We start from the raw sequence: 14,152 nt of genomic DNA, 5'->3' as shown, positions 1-14,152 counted from the left end.
GTAAACTGATAAAGATAATATGTCACATAAACCTCTGTATTCCAAGTAAGTGGTAGATATGATTTTGTGCTATAGGTGTCTGGTAGTTACTGTGTAAGCTGTACATATTCCAACTGGTATTGATAACTTGCTTTTGCAATTGTCACAATGGCTATTTGGTTATTCTAGCATATCTCAAATTGTATTCTGCCAAACGCTGGGGTTCAGCAAAGCAGCCCAAGAGATTCCGCAGAGAAGACTGTAATAATAGTTGACAAACATGCACAATGTGTGATTTCGATGGAGCTGCAGCCATGGGGATTAAACATACCAAAGCAGTTGTCCTGGGAATCCTTTCCCCTTATTTCCTTCCCTTACCATGCTTTCCACAGGCGGCATGGACAGAATGGCATTGCTTCCTTGGCTTTCCAACCCTGTGCATTGTTGAGAGTGACTGAGAGAGGGCAGCGTGCAGCTTGGTGCAGTGGGTGCAGCAGAGAAGCCAGTTTGCCACAGCCCACTGCCTGCCTCCTGCCCTCTCAGGTCTTAGTAACCAGCAGCAGTCTGCAGCATTAGGAAGCCAGGAGAGCAATGCTGGTCTTTCACGTTTCTGCTTGTCCTGCTGCTTTTCCCCAGGAAACCCTGCTGTTTGCTGCTGAATCAGAACAAACGTCAGTCATTTTTTTCTGTGGATTGATGATTGTCCAATTCAGTGGTAAACGGTGGGTTTTCCAGGGAAAGCAGCGGGGCAAATGAGAACCTCAGACCCGTGCTTTCTAAGCACAGAACAAGTGGAAGTGGACGAGCCCTGAGTGTGATGGTATATTCTCAAGACTGAAGTGCCTTTGTGCTATTCTAATGGCAGGAAGTAAATGGAAATGGGTTCTAGGAACATTGCTTACTCAAACTGTACTTAATACAGACATGGTCCCACCTGAACAATCAAACAGCTTTATGGAGGGACAGACTTTTTGCAGGACAAGAATATGGCTGAAGAACCCAGCACTTCATGTTTTGCTTTTCAAAACTAGAACTTTGTGGTAGGAAGGTAGGACTTCAATGCAGCTTTAAATAAGACTGCTTTCTTAACTCTACAATATTAATCAGAAGCTGATGTTAATCCAGGCATTTGTTGCAGTGTTTGCCTGCTGTGAGAGTCTTATCATAATTTTTAGTATATTCAGTCCTAAATGCAGCCTTGTAAGAGAAACTGTGATATCCAGCCTTTTATCTGACTCCCACCTCATGAACTGTAGCTCAAGCTATGGTATAGCTCAGGTGTGGCAAACCTGTTTTGGCCTGAGCTCCACATTCACCCTTGGCCAATACTTGGGAATTGAACTGTACTAAACATACAGACTACACACCATAGACAGATCAGCTGAGGAAGCAGGTTATTGTCTTTTCCCCACTCTCTAGATCATTACTCTAATGGGCAGGGAAGAGACCATTTGCTTCCTTCTTGTAGTGCAGAGATGGGCAGAGAGGTTTAAAACTCACTGCCTGGTACCTCAAAAGGGGTGAAAATGGCTCTGCCCCATTTTTACTTGGCACAGGGTTTTTTTTCACCAGAGGAGCTGTGTAACATTGGGTTGAGGGGTTAGCAAGTCCCTGGGGAAGGCTTGGAAGGCTGGATCCAGCTCAAGGACAGGCAGATCACTGCAACTGATATAGCTGAATCAAGCGCAATAAAGTATATTTGGCAAACACATTTTTTTGCTCAATGCACCAGCACCCCATTGTGTTTGATCTGGAGTTCATTCTGTGTGTTTGCAGCCAGTCTAGAAACCTTGACAAGTAATTTAAAAAAACAAACAAACCAGCAGTAGTGTTAGTCACCAAACTGTTAACTTTGGAATTCAAAAGTGTCTTATGTAAGCCTACCTTCATCAGTCTAGAAATTGGTTTTGTTGTTGTTGCAAAGTTACTTGAAACAAATCCTATATAAGTTTACAGTGTTTTCACTAGCCTTCTGTTTCACCTTTGTGCCATTCTGTTTTAAAAGTGGATTTTCTGTATAAGAACATAAAACAAGCCTGCCAAGGGCTCATCTAGTCCAGCATCATGTTTTCACAGTGGCCGGCCATATGCCTGTGAGAAGACGGCGAGCTGGATATGAGCACCACAGCACTCTGCCCACCTGTGGTTCCCAGCAGTTCTGTCTACGATGCACATTGTACTCTTACTCTGTTCGGTTGTAATTCTCCATGCTCGCTGGGCATTCGACTCTGAAACTATTGTGAGTTGTTGCTAAATGCTAGTTTTCCTGGAGCATAGATCAATAAAATATTATCCTTGTCTGTGCCTTTCCATGACTTAACCTTGTGTTTTGCCAAATGCAAGTGTTCTTTTGGATTCAGTGGCAATAAGAACATCAGTGGAGAGAACTTCAGTGCTTTTATGAAGTAGCAGACTTCATGCATAATAAAAAGCAGTGAAATAGCCTGTAAGCAGAATAATGCAACATAAGCAAGATTAGACTTGCCCACTGGGGGCTGCAAACAAAGATGCCAATATGTAGCATCTATCCAGTCAGGGCCCACATCAAGACACGTTGGTCAGGCTCCATCAGTCTGGGAGACTGATAGACTTCAGACTCGCAGTGGCTACATGCTGGCTGTCCTGATACCTAAATTCCTCCCACTTGTCAGGGAAGATGGGCCCATAGCCAGGGGCTAGCAGACTTAATTCTGCAGCTGTGCAACTGCTGTCAAGCGCTCAGCCTCTAGCAGACCCACGAAGGGATCTTCCCACATCCTGCCAACACTTATCCCTGAAGCACAAATAATAAACCAGTAACATAAAGCAATCCAAAAACACTTTAAAGGTAAAGGGACCCCTGACCATTAGGTCCAGTCATGGCCGACTCTGAGGTTGCGGTGCTCATCTCGCTTTATTGGCCAAGGGAGCCGGCGTACAGCTTCCGGGTCACGTGGCCAGCATGACTAAGCCACTTCTGGCGAACCAGAGCAGCACACGGAAATGCCGTTTACCTTCCTGCCGGAGCGGTACCTATTTATCTACTTGCACTTGGACGTGCTTTCGAACTGCTAGGTTGGCAGGAGCAGGGACCGAGCAACGGGAGCTCACCCCGTTGCGGGGATTCGAACCACTGACCATCTGATCAGCAAGTCCTGGGCGCTGTGGTTTTAATGGCGTCCCATTAGAAACGTGGGGTTTTTTTATTGACACATCCTAGAAACACTTTAGGATGTGTGAATAAGCATGCCCAACCTATTTCATCAAAAGTTGTTCTGCAGTTGGAATGCCCTGCCCTTGCCTCATGAAGGCCATTAATATTTACTGTCAATGGCATATTCATGAGAAAACATGTCACTTCCGCTTTAGTAAAAGCTCAGCTTGGCAGGTCTTATGAGTTTAAGTAAATTTCAGACTGTTCAGTAAGTTATTGTACAAGTGCAGGGTAGTGCTCATATTGTGTGTTTGGTATTGTTGCAGTTGGAGAATATTACAAACCATGTATATGTATTTATAGTCTGTAAAGTATAACGGGCTGCCAGATGATAATACTGCGACGGTGATTCTCTGATTGCCTTTGTCTTCTAGTGTGTACATGTTTTAACAGCTTTTGCTGGCAAATTGAGCCACACTGTAGATCTTAGAGGTACAGTGGTACCTCATGTTACGTACCGTCCCCTTTACGAATGCTGTGGGTTACATGCTCTGCTAACCCAGAAGTAGATGCCCCTTGTTGCGACCTTTGCCCTGGGATGTGAGTGGAAGTTGCGTGCTGGTGGCGCAGCAGTGGGAGGCACCATTAGAGAAAGCATGCCTCATGTTACAAGTGGTTTCCTGTTACGAACGGACCTCCAGAACAGATTAGGTAGTAACACGAGGTACCACTGTACCACTTAAAATGTAGCAGACAGTTGCTCTTTCTGGCATTAGCTTTCATTGTGGTTTTTAACTACTGGATGGTGTGTTCAGTTACATGCTGCACTTTTTTTCTGTACTGTATCAAGTACAACGGGGCTTCATATCTCCCTTTCATATTAAAATGTTGAGTATTTACTCCAATGTTTTTCTGGTTCTTTCAGTATATACTTCATATATACGTACATACATCTGCAACAGCCAGGAGCAATAAGTAGAGCAACTGAGTGGGGTCATTGCCTTTGTCCCTGCTACTTCCTTTCTGGGCTTCCTTTTGTTCCCTCCTTCCATGAAAGTGGGGCAATGAGTCAAATGTCACGGTGTTTAACAGGAATTGTTTTTGTTTCAAATTTATACCCCACCTTTCTTCCAACCAGAACTTTCCCCCTTGTTTTTCCTCATTGGGAAGATGTTTTAAATCATTGGGACATGGGTGGTGCTGTGGTCTAAACCACTGAACCTCTTGGGCTTGCTGATTGGAAGGTTGGTGGTTTGAATCTGCCTGAGGGGGTAAGCTCCCGTTGCTCTGTCCGGGCTTCTGCCAACCTAGCAGTTCAAAAGCATATCAGTGAAAGTAGATAGGTAGGTACTGCTCCGGCACAAAGGTAAATGGCGTTTCTGTGTGCTGCTCTGGTTCGCCAGAAGCAGCTTAGTCCTGCTGGCCACATGATCCGGAAGCTGTCTGCGGACAAATGCCGGCTCCCTCGGCCTGAAAAGTGAGATGAGCTTCGCACCCCATAGTCACCTTTCACTGGACTTAACCGTCCAGGGGTCCCTTACCTTACCTTTACAATCATGTATTTGCACATAGGCAGATCCTAGAGTAACCCAGTCCACCCTTCCTATGTCACCTTTGTCTACAGTCTTCCGAACTGCAGGATATGTAGATTACCTGAACACCAGTGAAGATGTGAGGGTGAAAAGGTGTTTTTCACAAATTGTGCATGAATAGATAATATTAAAGGTATTCTTTCAATACAGTTGGTTTCAAGCTCCCCAGACTATCAAACAACAACATGCATTCTCCTAATGTTCAGGTATATGCTGAATCTCTTACAGAATATACAGTATGTGATTTAGTAAGATGTTTTTAAGTCACAGGAATAGTCTGTGAGAACCAAATGCGATCTTATTTTATAATTGCTTATATATTTAGTATGTTTCATGGGTCTGAATGCAGTTATGAATGGATATGAATGGCTGAAGTATGAATGAGAACCAGAGGGTCGGGTTCTGAAGAACCAAGGATAAAGATATCACTGAATTACAGATATAGAACTGATTGAATTAATTACTTTCCAAAGGATTATTGAAGGTGGGAAACGGGATGGATAAAAATGGACTGAGGAAGAACCATTATCAGACTTTTAAAATAGGATGGACGGAAATGGACTGAGAGAATGAACCAAACTCTTGAATATTGAATAGATGGATGAACAGTGAACCAGTTTCTGGACTGTAAGACAGGGTGAGCAGTATGACAACATGTCTGGATGAAATAATGGACAACCTGAGAACTAAAAATATGATTAAGACAAATTGAAATACAGTGGTACCTCGGGTTAAGTACTTAATTCGTTCCGGAGGTCCGTTATTCACCTGAAACTGTGCTTAACCTGAAGCACCACTTTAGCTAATGGGGCCTCCCACTGCTGCCAAGCCACCGGAGCACAATTTCTGTTCTCATCCTGAAGCAAAGTTCTTAACCTGAAGCACTATTTCTGAGTTAGCAGAGTCAGTAACCTGAAGCGTATGTAACCTGAAGCATATGTAACCTGAAGCATATGTAACCTGAGGTACCACTGTACTTTATTGTCACTTGTACAACTTGTATACAGTGAGATTACACGAGCACCCCCCACTCAGCTCACTTAGTCTTAATTCCCCTTGTTTACTGACGCATACCTACCAGCCCCAAAAGTCAGTTGCTCTGTTGTTATCTTTTCATTCAGCAGCCTAACAGCCCACGGATAGAAGCTGTTCTTTACCCTGCTGGTGCAACTAATCACGCTTCTATATCTTCTGCCTGAGGGCAGGTTTCCTCACTCTCCTGAGGCAACGTTCTTCTGCTATTTCATCCAGTAGATTCACAGGACAGCCCATAATATCTTGTGCTGCATTCACCACCGTCTGTAGACACTTCCTATCAGTTGATTTCAAACCAGCATACCACACCGTGATGCAGTATGAAAGGATGCTTTCTATCGTGGACCGGTAGAAGGAGATCATCAAATGTTGATTGACATTGTTCTTCTGCAATACTCTGAGGAGATGGAGTTTCTGTTGGGCTTTCTTAACCACCTGGGTTGTATTTATTTTCCAATTAAAGTCTTCACTGAGATAAACTCCCAGGAATTTAAAGGAAGAGACTCTCTCCACACAGCCCTCCCCGATGTACAGCGGGGCTAGTTCTCTTCTCTTCCTCCGAAAGTCCAACACCATCTCCTTTGTCTTGCTGATATTAAGGTGCAAGTTGTTCCCTAGGCACTATGTAGATATTTTTTGGACCTCCCCTCTATATGCTGATTCGTCTCCACCTGTTATTAACAAATGACTGTTCTTGAAAGAAATGACTGTTCTTAAAGAAGACATGTTGGAAGAAACATATTATTCATAAGGACGGTGACAACACGGTGGAAACTAGACTGTTTGAAACATGCTATTCATATCTATCTGAGGAATCAAACATGTCGGAAACCAGAATGTTTTCAGCTATACCTATTCATGTCTATTTGAGGAATAATCATGACAACAGCTATCACTTGGTCCAACCCCCTTCAATACAAGACAATGTAGCCATATGGAAACTGAGCCTATATAAGAAGCTGGAAAGCCTTGGGAACTTTGCGTGCTGTCCTACCTGCAGGAGGATGCCGTCCGATGGCCCTTAGAAGAGACTGGCCATCTCTTCTAGTGGGTCCAACCATCTGGTAGGTATGTGTGTATGAATGAATGAATGAATGAGTGATGAATGATTGAGTCCTTATTGGTTATTACTTGTTAATCAATAAAGGATTGTGATCTGAAGAGAATTGTGTCATTTTGTCTTTCTTGAAAATGCTCTGATAAAGGTAAAATAACTCTTTTCATGACAAAGAGACAGGATTATTGGGCATTAGTGAATATTAGAATAATGCAGAAGCTTGAGAGGTTTCTACATCAGTCAGATGAACTCTCCGTATTCCTATTCCTGACAAAAGCATATTTGTACTCTACAGGATTTATTTCACCTATTTTTCTGGTTGAAGTAAATGAACAAGGCAAGTAGGCTTCCATCCTGATGCAAACCTTACATAGAAAGGCCAGATATATGCGCTATTGTAGCAGTGCAAGTCACTGTTATGGTGGCTGACAAAATATCCTATACATGTCTACTTGGATGTAAGCCCCATTGACCCCAAGATGAGTGTGCGCAGGGTTGCAGCCTAGGTAATCCAAAACAGAACACATCTATGGCCATTGAAAATGTTTTTGAAGGGAAAATGCCCCTTTGGCTTCAAATCCCTGCTTGGAGAAGCTTTGAATTCTGAAATGATTATCTGTATTCCTTTCTCCATTGGCACAGCTGCCACAGCATGCAAATCCTCTCCTGTGCCGAAGATGCACTTATGAGTTGAAGCTGCTGATGAAGTATTTTTCCATCAGCACAGAACAGGTTGCTCCTGAACAAATGCGTATTTAGTCAGGTAGGGATTTGCTCATAATTGGTGCTTGTGCACTTCTCACAACTGTGTTTCCAAAAGCATGAGATCATGTTAGTTATCCATAAACTACATTCTGACATATCACAGTGGTTGTGTGAATTGCCCCAAACCGTATTAAATATTTTTCAGCATTTTGTGAATGTTCTTACCTTAATCTGTGCTGATAAAGCCCACCCATTCACTCCTTGTGAAGCAAGCGGGTGAGGCAAGCCTTGGGGCAGTGTAGCCTCAGCCAGAGTGAACGGCGTTAGCATTTCTTTCATGTAAAGCACTTGAATTCTACACTTCAGCCCCCCTCTCCCCGGAGCAGCTCGAGAGCTCCTTCCGCTCTTGAGCAATGGCCGCTTCCCGCCACCCTGGCGCTGGGGCGGGCGGGCAGCGCCCTTTGTTCCCGGCGCGCCTCCCGCCCTCGGAGGGGAGCTTCGCCCACACGGGAGCCTTTCTGAGGAGAGCCCAGAAACCCCGACGCTTTTCCGCATCGTGGAGCTGAAAGGTTTCAGGTCTAAAAAGTGAGGTTTGTGAAACAGGAAAGAAAAAAGGGAACGTGCTAGCAGCGACCTTAATAAATTTTCGAGCACGACCCGGAAAACTCACCTGAAAAATAGGTAACCTCTTTTGTCTCAGTTGGGCAGGATTTCATTGAATACATTAAAAAAGAAAAATTACACTTGCCTCTTCTGCAGGCCTCTCAGTTTGGGCTAAGTAGCATCGATTTGGTTGGGAAAAATTCCTGGTGTTAAAAAGAGCCATTTATTCTTGGTACTCCTTGTGCCTTTGACGGCTCAGCTCTGGACTTTGTGTTTCTGCGCAAGCTTCAAGCCATGGGCCCCACTTCCGGGTCTCTCATTTTCCATGACGGTGCTCTCCTCTTACCACCTCCTCTGTGTCTTATCACAAATATCCAGATAACCAGCTTTATCATTTTTTCTTGTGAATGTAACATCTCATGCCAGCCTTGGTTTGGTTTGGTTTTTATGTGTTTTATCTCATGAAATTTCATTTTGTTATTTGGATTCTATGGATAAAATTCATGGACATAGCTAAGGGGGGGGGGCAGCTTTCCCCTACAATCAAATAAATTAATAAAAATATTTAACTAACTGAGGTTCTGGCACCCCAACATGAAGCCTGCCCCTGTTAACGGAAAAATCTGAGGGCTCCCTTGGACAAAAAGTAAAGACACCAACCAGAGTAAATTGAAGCAAATCAGCAGCCTGTAGGCTTGGTCTTTATTGAAGAAAGACTGTCGCGACAGGGTGCTCCCCTCACTTGCAGGTGAGAGGAAAGACCCAGAAAGATGGTCTGCCAGACCTTATAAAAACTTTTGAAATTCCCCTCCTCCAGTTCACGCCCACCCCCAGAAACATCATACATACATTACAGAAAGGAGGGGTTGACATCATGCATACATTACAGAAGGGGTTGACATCATGCATACATTACAGAAAGGAGGGGTTGAGGGAGGACTTGTGGTGGTAACCTGAGTGTCCCGTCACCTGGCTTTCCCCCTGCCCATGAGTCACTTCCAGGAGACAAAGGGGAGTTTGCAGTTTCCTGCCCCCAGAGGGAAGATCTGATCATTGTCCTTTGATTCAGTCCATGCTGAATCCACTAACATATGCAAGTTCTTTGTCATTTTGATTGTCTTCTGTCTGGGATTATCAGGGCTGACATAGCAACTGGGCAGGGCTCCTGTGGATGTGCTGGTATGCTGAAGGGATTATGGCTGACCAGAACCAAGCCACCCCCCTTTGATAGTCCTTGTCACATGGAGTAAAATAAAATGGAACAGTGCAAATCCGATGTATGGTTGATTTTCTATGAATTTATAACAGAAATGTGGCGTATGTAGTGTGTGAGTGTGAGTGTGTGTGAAGTTTGTGCAAACAGAATGATTGGGGTGGGGGGGTTCCTGCTACACCCCCCACAACAGAAATCTTGATAACATTTAATAAAAATACTTAAAAAAAATAATAATCAGATTGCGGCGGGGGACTTCAATATATGCCCAGAAGCAGCTTATTATGAGGAAATGCTGTGGCATAAAGTGTTTCAGTAAACTCTCAGTTGCTGAAAACACAATTCAGGTTGTCACTTCTGCTGCCTTCTAAACTGAAAGAAACTGCATTTACCACAAACTGTTTTGTAGCTCATGGCTGGCTATTTTTCTTTCCTACTCCTTGAGAGCAAGTGTGGCATAATGGTTAGAATGCTTGCTGTGACCACACCTGAAATACTGTGTCCAATTCTGGGCACCAATTTAAGGAGGATGTTGACAAACTAGAAGGTGTGCAGAGGAGGGCAACCAAGATGATCCAAGGTCTGGAAACCAAGTTATGAGGAATGGTCAAGGGAGTTGGATATGTTTAGCCTGCTAAGTTCTTTCTTGACTTAAGCATTTATTCATTTACTAAGCCTTAGTACATCAAAATCTTGAGGGAGAATTTCCTGAAGAAAGAAATTGAATATTGTAGCTTAAGCCAAGAAGAAATGTAACATATAGACTTGAATGTTTATAAATATATCAAAACTGTAAGAGAGAATTTACTGAAGAAGCCCGAGACTCTTCATGGGCGTAACAGGTGACAAACGCCGGCACCCTGTCTAATTATTGTGCGTAACATCACCGACAGTTCGTTTGATCAAACTTATCTTCGTTGATATCTAACCCTTGAGCGCAACATTGCTGACACTTCGTTTGATCAAACTTACTTTTGTTTATATCTACAGGAGCCTGGCTAAAGGACCTTTAAAGACTGAATCTTCCTTTTGGACACAATTTGAATGAGTTTTCTGTTTGTGGCTTCTGTAGTAGATCTTGTACATTGTTCTCTCAAGTTTTGGATTATTAATATAAGTTTTAGAACGTAGAATGGTTTGGTAGTGTTTTGTGTGCTGCTTATGTGCTGCTTACTTTATACTGGTCTACTACCAACTTTGAGAAGGAGCGGAGAGGGCTCTAGGACCCTGCCAGAGCCCTCATACCTGCTTCCCAAAGCCTGGTGTCTCCCCTACCTGGCTTTGGGAAGGCGGCTTTGGGCTGGAGAGGGTGTCAAATTTTGGCCTCACACAGGACGCAATATTACCCAGGTCCACCCCGATGACTGCCATGTGTCTTCCTCAGCCTGGCAGCAGACCGGCTTCCCAGTGCCCTGATCCTGCCCACCTGCCTTGCTCACCTGGACTATGGCTGTTATCAAGGAGACAGAGCAGTGGCCTATTTTCACCTAATCTTGTCACGGTGAGTTTTTGCTCCTGGACTCTCACTTCTGTGCATTGCACGTCAACACATTCTTTAGCATTCCTAAAATTATAGAATCACAGGGACTCATGGGTCATCTGCGCTAACCCCCTGCAAGGCAGGAATCTCAAAGCAACCCAGAGCTATAAAATAACCTTTCATACAATCTTTATCTAGGGTGTGTTTACTGAGATTGCTGGATTGTTGAGCTCAAAGGTTAAAAGTTACCTGACTGCTTTACCCTTTGCTATTGCAAATGCAACCAGCACAACTTCCACATCCCAGAGATCTTTCCTCATTGTCATGTGAAGAAGAATCATAAATGGAAGCATTTGGGAAGCCTGCCAAGCCATGTGATGTTGTTTCTCAACACTGTAGACCTTGTTTCTCAGTTACTGTTTTTGGCCATGGAAAAAGACTGCTAAATATTTTCAAACCCATGTCTTTCCTGCCAGGATTTGCTTCCCTCCGTCCAATTGGAGCAAACAGCTGGGAGGGACTGTTGCTCAATGACACCCTTTAAAAGCTCTCTTCTCTCCACTCTGAAGAAGAATTTCAGAGTGGAAGAGGTGGACTAGGCAGCACGGTGAATCCTTGGGCTATTGCCTCATCACATCTGCAGTCTTCACAGGTCTGTTGTATAGCTTTCAGTCTGCAAATATTAAGTTGTTGTCAGGTATACCAGTTACAGTTGTTTAGGGCAGGTGAATGTCATATTTCTAGTCATCAGAAGGTATCAGGGTCTTTGTAAAGGACAGACTTGAAGGATAAAATGGCATATGAAATGTTGAAAGGGATCTGGACGAGTTTAACAGAGCACACCTGCTGGTTTCACTGGAGTAAAAGCACAGGAACTTACGAAGAAGCAAGAACAACTAAAATAGCTTACTTTCAAAAATGAATGTGAGGAATGGAGAAGACCAAATCACTAAGGAATTAGTGTCAGGATATCCTCTTTAATAAGTTTCCTAAGTGTAATATCCCGTTATGAAATCACTGGTTTTTTATTGAAAGGAATAACTGAGTATTGCTTTTACCCAGGCATAGGCAAACTCAGCCCTCAGATGTTTTGGGACTACAATTCCCATAATCACTGGCCACTGGTCCTGTTAACCAGGGATGATCGGAGTTGTAGTCCCAAAACATCTTGGAGGGACGAGTCTGCCTGTGCCTGCTTTTACCTATATTACAATTTCTAGAGGAGTGCATAGAATGTTCTACAATCCTCATACTAATCTTGTGAGGTAGGTTATTAAAATTTTGCTAATAAAAAAGGGAGGATGAGAAAGTATAGTTTCTTCCCTGTCACTTAGTGGCAGAGGTGGTTTGTAAACCCACTGGATCCATCCCTCTTAGTTGTAGAGAGTCTCTCTCTAGACCGTTCCATGATTTGCTTCTCTTGCAAGAAAATATGGCCTGGACGTTAACCAAACCATCTGCATAGAGACAAGGCATGCAAAGGTCTGGCTGGAATCCATACTGCAGAATGAATAATACAGCCTGGGGCTAAAAGATAACAGCTTGTCAAAGCCATGGCGGTTGAGCTCACAGTGGAGGGTGAGATTTGAGCTGGGGCTTCTGGCTCATAGTTGAAGAAGCTCCGTTGTTATGAATATCAGGACACAGGTGTAACTTTTCATTTACCAAAAGTGAGGTACCTTGGTTGAGGGCTCCTCTTCCAGGCAGCACCTGAGGTGATGCATGGAGGCTGGCCATAATAAAAAAAAGAACATGTCTGAAGGCCCACTTGCTATAACTTTACATGTTTATGGACCTAGTCAGTTCTGAGACCTGGTGAATTATGGCAAAAAGCCATAGTCTGACAGAGGCATCATTTATGCTAATCATAGAATCAGAATTGTGGTCAGAAGGGACCCCAAGGGTCATCTAGTCCAACCCCCTGCAATACAGGAATCTCAGCTGAAGCATCTCTGACAGATGGTCATCCAACCTCTGCTTAAAAACCTCCTAGGCATGGGTGGTGGAAAGGGGAAAGTTGCCACCCAGAACTGTTAACAAGGGTCGCCATAAATGCCCAGAGCTATGAGAAAAGGTCCTCCTGCTTCTTCACTTCTAGACCTACTTTCCAGAATATGGAGTAACATTGTGGGACATTTATTGGATCTGGGAGAACAGGGTAAAAGCCACGGCTTGGCCCTCAAGTGAGGCCTTTGGCCAGTCATTGTCTCTCAGCCTCACCTACCTCACAGGGTCATTGTGAGGATAACATGGGAAATGGGAAACCAGGAGGGCCACCTTGAGCACTTTGGAGGAAAGGTGGGGTATAAGGGGAAAGGAGTCATAGAATCATAGAATTGTAACGTGGGAGGGGATCCCAAGCAGCTCAGCTGGTCCGACCCTCTGTGATGCAGGCATCTCAACTACAGCATCCCTGACAGATGGCCATCCAACCTCTGCATAAAAACCTCTAAGGAAGGAGAGCCCACAACCTCTCAAGGGAGACTGTCCCACTGCCAAACAGCTCTTACTGTCAAAAAGTTTTTCCAGATGTTTAGTTGGAATCTCCTTGCTTGTCAGTTGAAGCCATTGCCTTGAGTCCTACCCTCCAGAGCAGGAGAAAACAAGCTTGCTCCCCCTTCCATGTGACAGCCCTTAAGATATTTGAAAATGACTATCATATCTCCTGTCAGTCTCTATCATCTTGGTTGCCCCCCTCTGCACATGTTTCAGCTTGTCACCATCCTTCTTAGATTGTGGTGCCCAGAATTGGACAGAGTATTCCAGGTGTGGTCTGACCAAGGCAGAATCGAGTGGTACTATTACTTCCCTTGATCTGGATACTAGACATCTGTTGATGCAGCCTAGAATAGTGTTAGCTTTTTTGCTGCTTCATCACACTGTGGACTCATGTGAAGCTTGTGGTCTACCCTAAACCCTTTTCACATGAACTGCTAGTAAGCCAGGTGTCTCCCATGTTATATTTGTGCATCTGGTTCTTTCTGCCTAAGTGTAGAACCTGACATTTCTCCCTATTGACATTCATTTTGTTAGCTTGCACCCAGTTCTCCAATCTGTTAAGGTCATTTTGAATTCCGATTCTGTCTTCTGCAGCATTGGCTACTCCTCCCAGTTTTGACCTTGACAGATTAGAGAACTGGGTGCAAGCTAACAAAATGAATGTCAATAGGGAGAAATGTCAGGTTCTACACTTAGGCAGAAAGAACCAGATGCACAAATATAACATGGGAGACACGGAGCAATGGATCCAAACTACAAGAAAGAAGATTCCACCTAAACATTAGGAAGAACTTCCTGACAGTAAGAGCTGTTTGACAGTGGAATTTGCTGCCAAGGAGTGTGGTGGAGTCTCCTT

At 44.0% G+C, this 14,152-nt stretch overlaps 1 protein-coding gene across 5 annotated transcripts in view; it reads left to right on the top strand.

Annotated features, from left to right (window-relative positions):
- Window positions 1–7,996: 7,996 nt before the first annotated feature.
- FMO5 (flavin containing dimethylaniline monoxygenase 5) overlaps window positions 7,997–14,152 on the top strand; it is a 33,480-nt gene continuing 27,324 nt past the window's right edge. Inside the window, exon 1 of one of the 5 annotated variants that reach the window (XM_081012196.1) lies at window positions 7,997–8,086. Coding sequence is in view for 1 of the 5 variants with exons in the window: in XM_081012193.1 (XP_080868319.1) it covers window positions 10,678–10,818 (141 nt within the window). In the remaining 4 variants the exon portion in view is untranslated. Of the gene's footprint in view, window positions 8,183–10,662; window positions 10,819–11,319; window positions 11,450–14,152 lie in introns of those variants that run through there. The other 4 variants (XM_081012197.1, XM_081012195.1, XM_081012193.1 and 1 more) reach the window with 4 other exon arrangements.

The sequence above is a fragment of the Podarcis pityusensis genome (genome assembly GCF_964106645.2).
Source record: "Podarcis pityusensis genome assembly, chromosome: 6".
In the NCBI taxonomy this organism is placed as follows: domain Eukaryota; kingdom Metazoa; phylum Chordata; class Lepidosauria; order Squamata; family Lacertidae; genus Podarcis; species Podarcis pityusensis.
Note: the sequence above shows the minus strand (reverse complement) of the source record. Positions and strands in the feature narration are given on the sequence as shown.